The sequence below is a fragment of the Benincasa hispida genome, chromosome 6, assembly GCF_009727055.1.
Source record: "Benincasa hispida cultivar B227 chromosome 6, ASM972705v1, whole genome shotgun sequence".
Lineage (NCBI taxonomy): Eukaryota > Viridiplantae > Streptophyta > Magnoliopsida > Cucurbitales > Cucurbitaceae > Benincasa > Benincasa hispida.
Genome location: NC_052354.1, coordinates 1,450,342 through 1,468,466, shown reverse-complemented (window position 1 = coordinate 1,468,466; position 18,125 = coordinate 1,450,342). Strand labels below are relative to the sequence as shown.

The 18,125-nt window shown below is 33.2% G+C and overlaps 1 protein-coding gene across 1 annotated transcript; it reads right to left on the bottom strand.

Annotated features, from left to right (window-relative positions):
* Nucleotides 1–14,380: 14,380 nt before the first annotated feature.
* On the bottom strand, nucleotides 14,381–17,356 carry LOC120080062 (probable endo-1,3(4)-beta-glucanase ARB_01444). The gene has a single exon (XM_039034617.1). The coding sequence runs from the start codon at nucleotides 17,113–17,115 to the stop codon at nucleotides 14,896–14,898; it is 2,220 nt and encodes a 739-aa protein (XP_038890545.1). The 5' UTR covers nucleotides 17,116–17,356; the 3' UTR covers nucleotides 14,381–14,895.
* Nucleotides 17,357–18,125: the final 769 nt, after the last annotated feature.

The following is an 18,125-nucleotide window of genomic DNA, read 5'->3' as shown; positions in this document are numbered from 1 at the left end:
CGTAATTATATTACATATAATTATTAATTCCCTTAATTCTAATTTAAACGTTTCAAATTAACTTATCGCACTACTTTAAGGCTAATCTATTTACGAGCTAGTATGGGGACCTCGTGGACCTACAGATCGTGGGCTCCAATGATCTGAGATTAATTAGCTAAACTCTTTACACCGAATTAACCCACATTCGTTAACTAATGAGTCACTCCACTAAAGCCCATAGTTGCACTTCCCTCATCGTAAATGTATTATGTCCACTCGATATAACCATGATTAGTAAGTTATCCCTTCACATGTTGTTCATAATAACGACTGGGTTAAATGTTAGTTTTATCCCCGAGATTATCTTTTGATCCTTAAGTCCCACTGATCATCTGAACAATTGGTTTGTGATCCAATCAACAAACTGAATCTCTCTCGAGCCAATGAGAGGGTGTGGCCTCTTGTTCAAGACCCAGAGTCAGCATTTAAGGGAACAACCTCTCTACTATCTCTAAAAGCGACTAGGAAGGAATTCCATCTTGCACTCTATGTCCCTAACTATCTACCCGTTGTTACCCCTAAAATGGAGGTTTATTGAGCCGGCGCTATTGAGCCAACTCTCAGCTATGTAAATCTAAGGATAATCCCGAATAAATAGGAGTTCATAGTTAGCTCAGGATTAAGGTCAAGTTATATAAGGCATCGCTTTGAAATAGTCAGTCTTAAACAGTAAATAGCGTTATAAAGTAAGAGTGACTAATTTCGTAGTTCGATCTTGTACAAACCCATTGCACAGGACGCCCCTACTCCTCATGTCATAATATGTACGAATTAGGATCACATCGTCTGTAGCACTTTACAACTCCTTGTAAGAACTACAGAGTAGGCCGTATCCGATAGTGTTACCAAAATAGGGCACCCAATCTTATTCATATACTATAGATCATTTTGACTATTTACTCGAACCTGATTCACTTTTATGTCTCCACACAAAGTTCAAGTACTCATGTAATAGTCATGGATTTTTTTTGGTTTATTAGATTTATTTCTAAAATGAGCAATTCATATATTCAATAACAACTTATTGAATTTTCGGAATAAGTTTTAAATGTTTACAAACCATGAATTTTAGGACATAAAACCCAACATGTTTGCAGGTAATCTAGATTATAGATTTTAATCTATTTCATTAATACTATAATCTTTATAAATTAATGAATTATTAAAAACTATAAAACATCAAACATTCACATACATCATTCCACTATTTATTATAATAATTTTAATATATAGTATGATGCATGGACATGCTTAGGTTAACCATATATCACTAATATAACACTTTTAATATGATGCACGAGCATGCTAATTCAATCATGCATCTATGAAATATAACCCTTTATATTTAATTATGATGCATGTACATGTTTATACTGAGGTGGGTATTTTTGAATCGATATGACATATTATATGTAAAATGAATTCAAAAAATAATTTAAAACATACAACCGATGCATAACTATACTAAACAACAAAAATTGGACCAATTTTGGCACCCTAATATAAAATTAAATTATATAACTATTATATTAATTTAATTAATTGATAAATAATAAATAATTACAAAGGAAATTAGGTTAAAACAACCATTTTAGACGTCTCGCGTGCATAGCGTCGCTCTGTCCAAACTCAGAGCATTGCAACGTTGCGACCGTAACTCAACGCTTCTGCCTTTCAGCGTTGCAACACTACGATAGTAGCGTTGTGACGGTAATCAGCAGAACAATCCCGTTATGCACACTTTCTACTCTAAACTCACCCGAACACTTTTGTTTCTTTCCAATCTTCTCAGTGTAACCGTTGCTCTATTGATCGACACGGACTTACAGACTCGAAGCAAGAATTAAATTGCCAAAAAAATACAACGGGCCTTTACAATTTAATTAAATTAAAAGGTAATCTAGCGTCAAAATCGAAAACATCTAATTTTGCAAATCAACATTCAAACATTCATCATGCAAAATATGAAAACCCACCTTGAAACTATTTTGTTTTGAGAAATACAAAGAACGAAGATGCAAGGAACTTGGCTCTGATACCAATTGAATGGATTGAATCCCACAACGAAAGTGTTTTGTTAGAACACTTTGAATCCCGCAATTTGATTTTACATTAAAGAAAATCATTATACTAAACAGAATATATAAACATGTAAATTGGCACGCATTAGAGAAAAGATTAGAACAATTCTTACCTTTGTAGATTCCTAAATGCCATGAACAATTCTCTCCTAGTTCCAATGAATGGATCTCCAACGATCTTGATCACGAACAATTTCTTGAACAATCTCGAACACTACCAGAGAGTAACCTCATTATTCTTTGGGATTCCAATAGAGGGATAAGTGATATCCAACTATTGGGAGAGTGAGAGGAGAAAAGAGGTTTTGGAGAGTAGAGAGGATCTTTATGGCTCAGAGAAAATTATGCACAATAACACTATGGTGTTGTGTATTGTGTTTTTTTTTTTTTTTTTTTTTTTTTTTTTGTATTTCCAAAGGGCCATAAGGAGGTATTTATAGAGAGAAAGGCCAAACCTTTTTCCTAATATCTTCCTTTTCTATAATTAATTAAATAACACTTATTTAATTAATTAGCCTATTTAATTAAATAATACTTATTTAATTAATTAGTCTAATTAAATAACACTTATTTAATTTTAATTTGCACAATAACTAAACTTTTTATACATTAAACCCAATTTAATGTATATATTTAGTTATCATATACATCCTATGTATATGTACAAAACCTCTCTCTTGATTAATTCTTTGTGAATCAAATTTACTTGAATTAATTAGGTTGAATCTTATTCAAATATTACTTTCCAATTTAATTATAGATCAGATCTATAATTAATTATATATTAACCACATTAATATATAGTTTCCTAAAATTAATTTGAACAATTCAAATTATCCCTCTTAAGTATCCTCTAGTGAGCTAACGATGGGACCTAGTGGACCTGTAAATCAGAAGCTCTAATGATATGAGATTAATTGGATAAATTCATTAACCAAACTAATCAATATTCGTTAACTGTGGGTACACTCTACTAAAGACCTACAGCTGCACTCTTCTCATAGATATATTTCTATGTCCACGGATATAGATCAATACTAGCAAGTTAGTCCTTCACGAGCGTTCGTAACTCCAGCTAGGTCAAATTATCGTTTTACCCTTGGGTTACCTCTGACTCCTTAAGTACCAGTACTCCTCTAATGAACAATTTGTTTATGGTCCAACCATTAAATAAAGACCCTTCTCAGGCCAACGAAAAGGTAGGGTCGTTTGTTCAAGTCTCAGAGACACCACTTAAAGGAACACTCATCTACTTAACCTTAAGGTGGGAAGGAGTGAGTTCCATCTTCTATTATTATATTCCTAGATCCTCATTCAGTCTTGTCCCTAAAATGGTAGGCATATTAGGTCGGCGAAGTGGCCACCATCACCCATGCAAATAAAGGGACAATCCCTTGTGAACAGGAGTTCATAATATACTCAAGACTAAGACTAAATCGTCTTGGTCATCCTATTGAAATAGGAACCTAACTAGTCAACGGTGTTATAACTAGAGGTTACTATTTCGCGGTCCAGTCTTATGCAAACTCATTGCATATGATACCCCACTTGCATGTCACCTACATGAATGCATTTGATTAGTACATTTGTATCAAATACAAAATTGGTCGTATCCATAGTGTTACCAAGATAAGGTACCCGATCTTATCCCTATACTATAGACCCTTTAAGTCGTATCTTGAACATTGATCCCTGTAAGTCTCCACATACAGTTCAAGACTCATAAGACAACGTTGGATATTAGTTCATTGGATTTGGGGTTATTAGGACAAAATAGACTACAATACAAGCAATAACATTTATTGAACTAACATCCATAATTATTTATTGATGACGGTCAATTAATAACATTTACTATCTACGTGTTTTAGGGCATAAAACCCAACACATAGTCCTTGACATTTCCTGAAGAGTGTGATTCTTCCTTTCAACTACACCATTCTGCTGAGGGTTATAGGAGAAGAAAACTCATGTTGAATACCCTCTAAATTACAAAAGATTTCATATTGAGAGTTTTTTTAGCTCTTTACCATGACCAGTCCCGATCCTCAAAATTTGCACCTCTTGTTCTCTCTAAATTCGGAGACAAAAATTCTAACAAACTCGAAAAGTGTCTGAATTTTCTCTTATAAAGTGCACCCACGTGCACCGGGAGAAGTCATCAACACAAACAAAGGCATATTGTTTACCCCTTAAGCTTTCCACCTGCATAGGCCCCATCAAATCCATATGAAGTAATTCCAACACTCAATTGGTAATATAAGCGAGTACTTTTTTATGAGCATCTCTGACTTGTCTTTCGGCTTGATAGTTACCACACATTGCATCTCCGTCTCCAGATAAGGAGGGCATCCCAAGAATGGCTTTTTCAGATACAACCCTTTTGGTAAGACAAAGACTAATATGTCCTAACCGTCTATGCCAAATAGTAACATCATTATTTTGAGTTGTGTGACAAATGTCAGAACAAACATTATGAGTCCAGAGATAATAACCATTAGATGAGCGCATACTTGTCATGATAGTCACGTTGTTTGCATTGATGACAAGGTATTTATCTTTTGAGAAATTTACAGAATGACCCTAATCACATGGTTGTCTTAAGTTGATTAAATTTGTAGTCAATCCTTCAACAAGAATAACATTTTCTCGAGAGGAAAACCTAGGATATGACAGTTGTCCTTTACCGAGAACCTTTCTTATTACTCCGTCTTCAAATGTAACATGACCAGGACCACATGGTTGAATATTTTTAATAAAATATTTCACACATGTCATGTGTCTTGAGTACCCATTGTCGAAGTACCAGTCCTCTTTTGATGAGGCACGAAGAGAGGTGAAAGCAACATGACATCTAATTGTTGGGAATAGTGTCCTAAATTTCCTTGTAATTTTGTAGTTTGTAAACATTGTATAAACATATTGTTGTCAATAAAATAAGTGTTATTTTATAAGCATATACTCAATCCAATAAACTAAGATCCGAGGTTATTTCATGTAATTTAAACAAGTATGTAGAGACATACAAGTGGATCTTGTTTAAATAATAACCTAAACCGGTCTGTAGTAGATGGATAAGACTGGGTACCTTATCCTAGTGACACTACAGATACGGCCCACTTTGTAGATGTTACAAGTATTATAAAGTGCTGCAAATGATCTGATCCTGATAATTCATGTGAAGACATGTGAGCGGGGTATCCTATACAAAGAGTTTGTATAAGACCAGACCACCAAATGATTAGTCTCTTTATATAACGCTGTTAATAATAGAGACTTACATTTCACTAAGATGACCATAGGTGACATGACCTGAATCCTGAGTGAGTTGTGAACTCCTGCTCATGAAGGCGGTCCTTTAATTTGTATGGGTGAGAGTGGCCAGATTGCCAACTCAACAAGTCTACCATTTTGGGGATTCGTTTGACTAGGGAGCTGGGAACACAGCTACACAAGACGAAATTCACTCCTTCCCAATATAGGGCAAGTAGATAAATTATTTCCTTAAAGGCTGATTCCGAGTCTTATGACGCCACACCCTCTCCTGGCCCGAGAGGGGCTTAGTCATAGTGGGACTATGACTTATTATTCATTAGAGGAATCAATGGTACTTAAGGAGTTAGATGTAACTACATGGGAAAAACAGTATTTTGGCCCAGCTGTACTTACGAGCAATTTGTGAACGGTGATCGCATTATTGATTGGTTATATCCAATGGACATAAAAATTTATCTGTAGTGTGAAGAGTGCAGCTGCCGGTCTTTAATGAAGTGGCCGGCAGTTAACGGATGTTGGATAGTTTAATTAATTATCCGAGTGTCGTCGAGTTTTAATCTACAGGTCCATAAGGTTCCCTTTGTAGCTCAACAGGGATTTAATCGAGGATTAATTTGAAGTGTTCAAATTAATTGAGGGAATTAATTATATACGATATATTGATATAATGTATTTGATACATTATAATTTAAGGTAATATGAGAGGAATTTGAATATGATTCAAATACCAATTATATGAATGAGATTCATATAAGTGGATTTAATATAAATGTGATTTATATTAAATGCCATGTATAGTTGAGAGAGAATAAAATCTATAGTTTATGTTGTATTTGATACAATATAAAACTATAGGGTATATGTTATATTTGATATAACATATAGTGTATATGTATAATAAAGTAGGTTCATATAATATATTACTAATATAACTATAATTATATATCATATTATTTTATTAATTTTATTGAAATTAATAAAAAGGAAAGGAGTTATAACTCCCTCCCTTTATTCTCTGAATAATATTACGTGGAATTCAAGTTGGTTGAAAAAGATGATCTTCTTTCTCAATCCACCCTGAAGAGAAGAAGTGTGTTCTCTCTAAGGAAAACTCACAAAGAAGAAAAGTTCTTTTCATCCCCCTCCTCATCTCCATTTCCTTCCCTCTTCCAATGATTGAAGCAAAGCCCACAACTCTTGCTTGAATCCTTTAATCCCAAGAGAATACAGAGGGTTCTCAAGTGGTGGTGTCTGTTCTTGAAGAAGGGGATCCATGTGGAAGGAGTTCCGTTCGTGGTTTGTATGAGAGATTTCTTGAAGAAAGAGTTCTTCAAAGGTAAGGGTTTCTGAAACCCTATGTGTTTATTTAAAGCATGCTGTAATTTTAAATAAATGCATATCTTACTATTCTTCTACTGTAAAACTTTATATTCAATAAAAATGAAATTTGGGACGATCTTTGCTTCCGTTCAAAGGATTTTTTCCGAAAATTTTCTTCACTAACATCAATTTTAGGATGATATTTTTTCACCCTCCTCTCCATTTTGGATTTCTGAACATATCTCCCTCAGGTAGGGAAAAACATATCTCCCTCGGATAGGGAACTTGGGATAATTCCACCATAGCATGTCACTCATTTTTCTTGTTAATTGATAACATTAAGGTCGAATATAATCTTCCTTCCCACAGTGGTGACAAAATCCACTTTCTTTTTACAGACTGGTTCTGGGGGATTGATGTTCCTTCACTCGCTTTAAACAATGACGCAAACATCACAGTATCTTTGGCAGGAACGAATCTTTTAAAAAGAGAAGATTTTCCTTTGGAGAAGTCCCAAACTTGTTGGATCCAATGCCTTGTTTATCAAAGACCTTCTTTCCCGATGATAGTCTCAAGGTTAGCCTTGATAACTTGTAACTCTTTCTTTAGGTCAGCTATGATGCTTAGCAGATGATAGTTGTCTTCAATTAGATTCTCGATTCTCTCCTTTTGAACAACTAAAGCTCTTGAGTCTTTAAGCCACATATGATAAACTTCCTCATAAGACAATTTGTCACAAGAAGCACAGCTTTGTCAGACTGGGTTTTTGAAGTATAATCATCATGACAGAATGTCTTGTAGTCTTCAAGATAGACAATGGAGTGACTTACCATTAGAGCACGCACTTCATCGCTTGACTCACTGCTAGAGTCTATTTCCTTATCTGAGAGGTAGTTGAAAATCCTTTTTTTTTTTCTTTTTTTCTTTTTTTCTTTTTTTTTTTTGCCTTCTAAGAAAGTTAGGACATTCAGCCCTCACATTCACGACACCTAAAGTTCTTTTTGCGAGTACCTTGACCACCACTGCCTCCTTTGTTGCTTTAAGTATTTTTGACAAATTGATTTCCTTGTCTTGAAATATTATTATTGTTGTTGTTATTTATGTCTTTGACATGTGGGGAACACAGGAGCCTCGAAAGGTAGAGCGTTTGTCTCATTGTTTGAAAGCATTGTCAAATTGTTTTGCCAAGAGAGATATAGGTTCTGTTGGATTCTCATCAGACTCTTTAACTTTACTTGATGAGTTATCGCCATTCATCGAAGATTGCAGAGCAATTCCTTTGACCTCTTTTTTTCGTTTTATCATCATAGGTCATTTCAAATGTTCAAAAAGAATCAAATAATTCATCAATTTTCATGGTACTAATATCTTGCTCTTCTTCTATAGCAGTAACCTTCATATTGAATATTTTAGGTAAAGATCGTATCACTTTGCGAACAAGTTTCTCTTCTGAAATTTTTTCTCCAAGAGCAAAAAAATTCATTACCAATATCGAGAAGACGCACATTAAATTCCACAACACTCTCATCATCACGCATTTTAAGAGATTCAAATTGGGTTGTCAAGAACTACAACCTTGTTATCTTTACTTTTGATGTTCTTTCATGGGCCACAACAATATCTCTCATGCTTCTTTAGCAGTAACACATGTATGGATTAACCTAAAAATGTTTTGATCGACACCATTGAAGATAGCATTTACGGCTCGCGAGTTTCCAAAAGAGGCTTGATCTTCCTTTTCAGACCAATCATTTTCAGCTTTTGACTAATAACCCCATCTTTGTCAGTAACTATTGGATGTGACCAACCATTAAGAACCACCTTCCACCTTCCAAGACTTGTTGTCGATAGATTTAAGGAAGGCAATCATTTAGGTCTTCCAATAGGAGTAGTTTGTCACATCAAGAACTGGTAGGCGTGTTGTACATCCACCTTCCCTGATCGATCCCATTGAACAAGTAGTCAACCTCCTCTGATACCAATTGAAAATTAGGTGAATCACAATAACACCACAAGCTAGGAAAAATGCTACTGGCAAAAGTAAAGGCAATAGACAAAAGAAATAAGTAGAGAAGATGCACATAGAGACTTGTTAACCAGTTCATGTAATCACACGTACGTCTAGGAGGCTTTCTTCCTAGGTGAAAAGAGATTCACTATAATGTAGCTTAGTTTTTACAACATACACTTCAACTAAGATTACATAAAATCAGTCTACTCATAACTGAATACTAACAAGCAAGTTAGGTTCCCCCCAACATTGATACTGCTTTCGATGAGTCAGCTTGCTCCCCCTAAACTTGATGCCATAGCAATGACTTCACCTCACTTTCACTTGTTAGTTGAAAAAACATTCAACTAGCACTACAAAGTATCTACTTGGTTAGACCAAGCTTCAAAAGAACCGCACAACTTATGATTGTCAATTGAATAAGTAGCCACACAAAATACACGAGATTCTCTAATTTACAATCGATCGACCCTAGAGACAAGAATACGACTTACCCTAAAACCACAGAGAATACACAAATAAATACAATCCTCGAAAACCACCACCAACAACAACTCAAACAAGGAAAATATCACCCCCAACAAACTTGTCACCAATAAGGAAAGAGTACCGTCATCAAGTAAGAGACAAAATATCCAACAGAATAAAAGAAAATGTTATCAACCAACCAAAGCCATAACTAATAAGTTTTCTTGTTTAACATTTTTTTTGCCAAGAACTTAACTGATATTTTGAAGGTTAAAATATCATTTTGGTCTATATACTTTGAAGCTTGTTCAATTTTAGTCTCTATATTTTTAATTGTCTATTTTTTGTCCATGTACTTCAATAACTCTTAGATTTAATCTCATTGCTAATTTCATCGTTTTTTTAAAAGAAAACTTTTTGTTATCTATTAGCATGTTTACTATAAATTTTTAAAAACATATTCACATATTGTATTTCCTCATATGAAAGTATTATATATATATAACTTTGAGAGACTAAATTTAAGATTTATTGAAAGTATATGAACTAAAATTGGAAAACTAAAAGTACAAAAAATGAAATTGAACAAACTTCAAAATATAGGGACTAAAATGATATTTAACTTAAAAAAATATATATGTAATGTAAAATACAAAAACAAATAGAACTTTTAATGGAAAAGAAATATATAAATATGATTTTAAAAAAGAAAATAATTATTTTCGTCATATTCAAAATTACTTCAAAACAACATTTAATCTCAAAAAATAATTTAATATTTAATTTTACGTTAGTAAATACAACTTTTATATAATTAAAATGATTTTTTGTGATTAAAAATATATTTCAATTTCAAAAATAACAAAAAGTGATTTATTTAAAGTTGAGAATTGTGCCAATGGTGGAAGTGGACCTAGTCAAAAGGAATAAAATATGGTCACTAAATCTGATCAATTTCATTTAAATATCAGGAGTCACCGTTGACCAATATATATTTGATTTCAATAATTCATTAAAAGAAATGTCCAATTGATGTTTTTTATAAACTAATCTAAATTTCTTGGATTCAATTATTTGATCCAACTTTACAATTTTGACATTGCCTCCTAAAAGTAAAATTTTAGATTGGAAAAAGTATTATTATTTTTTTTTTTATCTACTCATTTATTGGATTTAATTTATATTATAAATAGATAAAACAAAAAGGAAAAAGAATTATTCTTATAGAAGAAAAAAGCCAAAGAGAAAGAAGTCAAGGACTTAACTATAAATTTCAATAATGTAGTGATGAGGGTGTGGACCATGGGCATTTATGTTAGCAACTAGTTTTAAAATCTCTACCTTTTGAAACTTTATCAATAGTGACATTAAAAGAGAAATATGTGGGATAGATATGTTATATTATGGAAGTTAAATTGTAAATTTAATCCTTATGATTTGAAAAAAAAAATAGAATTTAATCTTTATGATTTATAATTAAAATTTTCTTCCTACGATTTAATAAAATTCGAATCAACGGACTATTTATGAGGTTTTATCAAACTACAAGGACAAAAATCTAACTTTTAGAACCTTAGCAGTGGTGGGTCATCAACCTGAAGTTGGTAGAGTAAGTTATTATAATATAATTGGTATTTCTAATTATTATAATCTATAATTAACTACAATATTACTATTTAAAATCTTTTTTTGTTATCGTGTTTACTATTTTCTTCCCAACTAAAATGATATGCACCTAAAAATAAATTATTATAAACAAACTAAAATGGTACATACCTCAAATGTCCAAAAACTATAAATCTATAATAATAATTAACTCAGTGCCTCAAATATTTCTTTAGGACTAACTTCTAATTTTCTCTAATTATAGGGACAAAAATATAATTTAACCTATTTATCAATAAGTGGAATATATTCAAATTATATTTCTTTTACAATTAATGGTATCTATAAGCATTTTTTAGGCTAGAAAGATTAATCTCACAAGTTACCACTGATATCTTATACGCTAACATGTGATCTCATAATTTTGGTAGAACTATTTTCTTCTAATATAATTAGACATAGTTTTTGCTTGGATTGAATATTTTATTGTTAAGTTTTTTTTTAAAAAAATAAATTTTAGTTTTAAATACTAGTTTGGTCCATGTATTTTTTTTTTTTCTTTTTGTTCATTTTGGTTCATGTACTTTTAAAATGTTTATTTTGATCTCTATACTTTCAACTGACTCATTTTGGTCTCTATACTTTCAAATTTTCATTTTGGTCATTGAAATTTCAAAAAGTGGCTATTTTGATACCTTAATAATGAAATAAAAATGAAAATAATAGGACCAAAATAGTCAATTTTTTAAAGTACAAGGACCAAAATCATCAACATTTTGAAAGTATAGGGACCAAAATGAACAACAAAAAATTACAGGGACTAAACTATTAAATATTATATGGTTGACAATATTTGTTTAAGTGTCATAAATGTTATTTGAATTATCTCTGCATTGGTGGTTTTCTAGCCAAAAGATGTTCTACGGGAATGTTGATTCTTCAAAATTCTTTCCTTATCGATTTTTATCTTCTATAGTATTTTTGTCGATCTCTTTCCCTCTTTTAGTGTGTTACTATTTTGGAAGGTAAGGTTGCTCGTCCATGTATTCACCGTGCATATTTAAAGGACATTTAGTCCTTCGACTTGGTCGATCGATTTGTTTTTAAAGAGCTTTATTGAGTTATACAGTAGTGTGTATTCGATCACACTTATCGAAAGGAGAAAGAGTTGAATTGCTTGGAGACATACTTCAATTTACTCACATCTAGTGTGACGAGATTCAATTGAGAAGGGATCCTCAAGCTTAGGGGAGCCTAAGCTAATCGAACAAAATGGACTTTGTTCTTACGAGGAAAGATGCAATTCAAGTGAGAAAAAGTCTCACAACTTGAAGGGAACTTGAATTTTGCAAAGAGGGAGTCTCAATCTTGGGGGGCTTAAGATATTTTTCATTGATACTACAGCTTAAGGGAGCCTAAGTTACCTTCAAACTGAGTCTCACACCTAGGGGACCTAGGTGATTGGTTGAGTGATAGAATTGTACGGAAGTCACAATAATCGTGTAACTATTACAGATAAGTACTATGTTGTAATTGCTTATCATTGATAGTACTGAAGTTATCTTTCATGGACACATTGCCCCTCAGACGTAGATGGTTTACGCCAAACTGGCTTACCAATTTCTGGTGTTCTCTTATCTGTTGTGTATGTTTAATAATGGTTCTGTGGAATGTTATAACTTTGTTAACGTGCAATAGATACTTCCTTACATTTTTCATAAACTAGTATTTAAACCTACATTTTATTACAAAATATAACGATAGTTATTCAAATATTTTACCATTGATTTTATGTATCTGTTTTTATTTTTTGTGTGATTATGTTTGAACTTTGAACGTTTCTATATCTTAATTTTAAGTATTTTACAGGTTCGTGCATAAAGAACACAGAATTTTACTTTATAGTGTAAATTTAATATGTTATTCTATAGAGTAAACTTTATTAAACATGTCTGTATTATGCCATTTATGTATAACATGTCTATATTATGCCATTTATGTAAATACATAACTTCAGAATTCACTTTGAAAAGGTTATTAATAATTATGGTGAAATAAAAGTTTTCAAATATAGTAAAATAAATCAAAATATTTACAAATGTTTTGTTGTCTATCTGCGATAGACCGCAATAGACTACTATTTGTGACTATCATGGGTCTATCGCAAATAGACCATAATATTTTGCTATTATTTGTAAATATTTTCAACAGTTTTGTTATTTAAAATATATTTTTTTAATTTCATTCAAAGAATAAGGCTATGGTGGTCTATTTGGTATGGCCAGAACGATGCATCATAATTAAATAAATAAATTTAAGGCAAGATACAAAAATCAAATGAGGGTAGTTTTAATCATAATCTCAAACTTTTAATTGTAAAAGTTGAGCGTTTAAACTTCTACGAACTTTAAAAGTTGGACTCTTAAACTTACTATGGTTGTAAAAATAGACCCCCAATTGATAAAGATTGATCTCTCGAACTTATACAATTGCTATAATTTCTATAATTATAAGTTTGATGGTCGAATTTTAATTCTTATATAAGTTTATTTTGCATTTTAAATGGATATTAGAGAATAAAGTTTTTTTCTTCAATCTGAGCATCTCTCTAATGTTTTTCCCCCTTCTCAACCCTGGCATTAAAGTGTTAAAACAAATTGAAGATTATTGCTCAACCGTTAAAAAATCTACTTATTTCGTTCAAATTTCCATTTCATACATATTGTACTAAAAAAAAGAGTTTCAACATGGACTTGATCTTATCTCTTCTATTACTAAAAAAAAACCTTATTGAACAATTATGGCATGAACTCAAGATTCTCAAATCCATTAGTTTGAGTTATGCATGTATTTTTGGTATAAATATGATATGAGGTACATCAAAAGTGGAGTACGCAAATTTGAGCCTCCTACTTTGAAAAAAATAGTACATATGTACTACTCAACTAATCTCACGAACAATCTGCCTAATCCTATGAAGTTCGAAGAGTTGTGAACTTTTGGAACCCATAGTGTAAGAAGTTGATAAGATATAAAATTAATGTTTTTTAGTAGTGAGACTCATGATGTGAGAAGTTGTAAAGAGTAGTGAGGCCCATGGTGTAACAATGAGTGGAGTTCAAAACTCCTACTTCCAAACTCCTTGGGCCAAACACATTCTTAAAATATTAAATTCTAGGCAAGTGGACCTTAGATTAAAAAGAGTACGAGTTATATGTATGTTGGCGATATATACTTTTGACTTGATTTATACTTTCAAAATGTTTATTTTAATTCTCATATGTTTTAACTTTGGTTCATTTTGTCCCTATACTTCGAAAATGTTCACTTTGATCTATGACTATTTAAGTTTCTCCATTTTAATTTTTGTTTCAAGTTTAAGGATTTAAATAAGCCAACTTGAAAGTACAGGAATTTGAGAGTAGTGGAACCAAAGTTAGCCAAATAGACCCAAATTAATCAAAGTCAAAAAGTGTAGTGTTTAAGCCTAATAAAAAAATATACAGAATATTTAACAACATTCAGCTCAAATTTCCAACAAAAAGTTCTAAACTTGATCTAGGGAAGAATCTGAACAGTAACAGAAATAAAGAATTCAATATCAAATCATTTAAAAGAATGGACTCGGCCAAACAAAAAGTATAAACATAAACTATTGTTCTTCTCCTTTTTTTTCCCCTTTTTCCCTTTTGATTTTCATAACCAGAAAAGAAGACAATCCTTTTATTTGTATCAAACATAAAAACAACATGAAATCCACAATAAGTGGCATAAACAGCAACAGAGGAATCAAGCTCAAACACATAAGCCTGGCAAAGAAAATGAACTGCACAATAAATTTGCTTGAAAGAAACACACTGCATTTGCTTCCTCTAGCTGCCATCTTCATTCTTCAATTCCAATATAATAATCAGCACCAAATGAATCTGAAAAGTAAGGCAATCCAGCACCAGTAATGCCTAAAACTATTTTTATGTGTAAAGTGAATGAGATAAAGTCTGTAGATTGTTTCATTTTCAGATTATTCAAATGGATTTGGCTTGATTTCACGTCGCAGATATCGAATCCGAGATCACTGTTCAGTTGCAGTGATTAATGACTAAACCACCAATGTTTCCATCCACCACCATGGCCTTCGCCCTCATCTCCTCCTCCTCCTCCTCTACTATGAATCCACCACAACAGGTTAGAGAGCGAGTTCCCATCGTCGAACCCCGTCAAGTTTTGAATCCTCTCCACCGCCCCATCCTTATCATAAACGCCCTGCAAAGCATAAGCAAATCCCTTCCATCCTTCCCCAACTCCTTCCCTTCCCAAAGAAGGCAATGTCCAATCCACAAGCTCCTTGACAAAGCCAGGATCAGAGAACAAAATCTCAGTGATGGGTAGTAAAGGCAGCACCTGAATCCCAAGCCTGCATTCTCGCCAATCAGCAGGAGCAAACCACAAACCACTATCTCTTTTGTTAGACCACAATACTCCAACAACCTTATTTTCTCTTGCAAAATCAACATCATAAAGATTATCCCCTTCCTTGATTTGCCACCATGTTTGAGCTGCCTTGATCTCCAAAGCTGTTAGTGTTGATCCAATGGAAGCAAGATGTGTATCTCCATAAGCCAAACCCAACAAAGCTGCAGAGTAATAAGCATTCACAGCCTCACTTGTACTCTCCTGATTCCGACCATCCGCAAACTCGGTTAACCCCGAAGCCCAAGAATGTAGTTTATACAAATCAAAACATCTCAAACGTGGGAACATTGAGTTAGATCTTCTACTTAAGTTCATGAAATCTGCCATTAAAGAGTAAGCATGAGTCTTAAACTTTCTTCCCCAAGCTGGATCAATCTTCACTAGCACAGCAATAGCATAAAGAAAGTAACCAATATGATAATGATGATCATTATAAACTCCAAACCCAAAATCAGCACCAGAATCATTAGACCCTTGTTGGGTTATAAGGCCACCCCATTTCCCATCATAAAGAAACCCATTACCATTAAAAGTCCCACGAAGCCATGGCTCAATAGCTCCTTTTAAGAACTTCCTCACTTCAGGAATCACCTGCAGAAAATTCACTTCCTCAGCAATCAATGCGAGCCTTGCAGCTCTTGCAATTGATTTCCCATAGAAATAAGATGATGTTGTTGTAATGGGCGAAGATTTCAAGCCCTCAACATCTTTCACAAGCGCATTGATAATTTCACTCTGAAATTCCTCTCCAACGCCATTGATTGAATGCCAAGTAACTGAAACGGGGTCAGGTTTCAAAACCCACGAACCACCGACGACGCCGACGAGGTCGCCGTCGATACTCTTGTACTTGAAATCATCAAGAACAACGGCGCCGGAATCATAACCGGATAGTAGACGGAGATGAAGAGGGTGTGCGAGCATTAACAAATTGCCCCACCCATTCTTCTCCCATTTATACTCCAAACTGAAAGGGTTTCTGAAATTCACCTCGCCTGAAACAGGGTAACAAGAAGAAAACCGATCGAGGATCGTTTCGCAATGTGGATTCGGCAAAACCGCGATTCGAACGATGCCCGAAAATCCACCGGAAGTAATCTGCGAGAGACTGTGTGTCAAATTGATCGGCGATGACGAGTAAATCAGCCATGTCTGATTGTTGTTAAGAGCGACAGTGAATTTCGTCAACGAACTATTGGAGGAAAACGAGAGAATCGCGTGAATGGTGGAGATTGAAATTGGGGTATTGTTAAAAACCTCGAATGTCATAAATGGGCTTCCTCGAACGAGGAAGAATCGGAGATTACCAGAGGGAATATCAAGAGTGAGACTAAGATCACTAAACGAAGAGATTATATGGGGTTTTTGCGAAACAGAGGAGGGATTTTCAGAGACAGTCCAATCGGCATTGAAAACCTGATATCCAAAAGCGGAGTTTAAGAACATCGAAGGGTAAGAAATCGAGACAGTGGAGAGGGAAGATTTAATCAAATAGGGATGAAAGTATTCCGGCTGATCGCCATTTTTGACGGTGAAGTTCTGGAAGAAGGAATTAGTGGGAAGAGGAGAGGAAAGAAGATGAGGGGCGAAGAATTTTGAAGGGTCGGGAAGAACGGTGGATTGGATTTGAGGAAACAGGGCGGCAACGGGTGGCGGTGATTGCCAGAAAGGTTGCGTCGGCGACGACATTTCCGGCGGTGGACGTGGTGACAGAGGAGGAGATTGTGAAGGGAATTTATAGCGTTTGAATGAAGAAGAAGAAGAAGAGGAGGAGTAGTTGAAGCGCTTGTTGGTTAAGGTTTTGAATTTTTTGAAATTTCTTTTGAGCTTCTTCAACATGGTGGGGTTGGATTTGGCAGGTTCTCAACAGTCAAAGAACAATTTTTTAAGTGAATAATTAATGAAATATTAGCTAATTATGGGATGATCAAAGAACGAAGAAATAATTGATATTATTTTGAAAATAAAATTATTTTTTGTTTTTCTGAAAAAAAGACAATAATAAGACAGAGAAAAGAACACTAACTTGTTTTAGGAGAAAAAGAGTTAAACCTCAATAAACTCGAATCCACAACACTTGTTTTAGTCAATGAATGTGTGGAAGATAATTTTGAAAATAGTCGATATTATTGAAAATGAGAGAAATGGGTATATAAAGGGAAATTTTGGGATAAAATTTTAATAGGGAAGTTTGGATTAGAAGTGAAGTTGGAGGATTTCTAAGGAGATGGAGGATTGCAAGTAATGCAAAAGGGGTTCATTGGTTTATCCTTAATGTGTTAGAAAGGACTAAGAACATAAAAATTTAGATAGAATTTTCCTTCATTTATTACTTTAACTTCAAATATGTGGTTCGGAATTTTACTTTGATTAAGTTAGAATAAAAGTCAGATTCGATTTTGTTGGTTTTGAGACCATACAATAATTAAATTAAATTGATGTTCAATAAAGTACAAAATCAATAAAATTAACTTGAACCTCAAATTTAAAGGTTGATAGTACACTATGCTAGTTGAGCTACGCTCTTGTTGGCAAATTATGTGAATTTCATAAAGACAATTCAAATGAAAAATTGATCTATTTCTTTTATTATAGGTTGAAATTAGAAACTTTTACGTTTTTTCCTTGACATTTTTCAAAATAACAATCATTTATGTACCATATTATTTGTTTTTTTTTTCTAAACAACAAATATATACATGTACCATAATAATTAAAATACTAAAAGGAATATATGACTAGCGTTTATTTTTAGGGACAGTTGCAAATATAGTAAACAAACCCAAAATATTAGCATATCACAATGCAAAAGAATTTACAAATTTAGGAAAATTTAGATTAAATTTTCA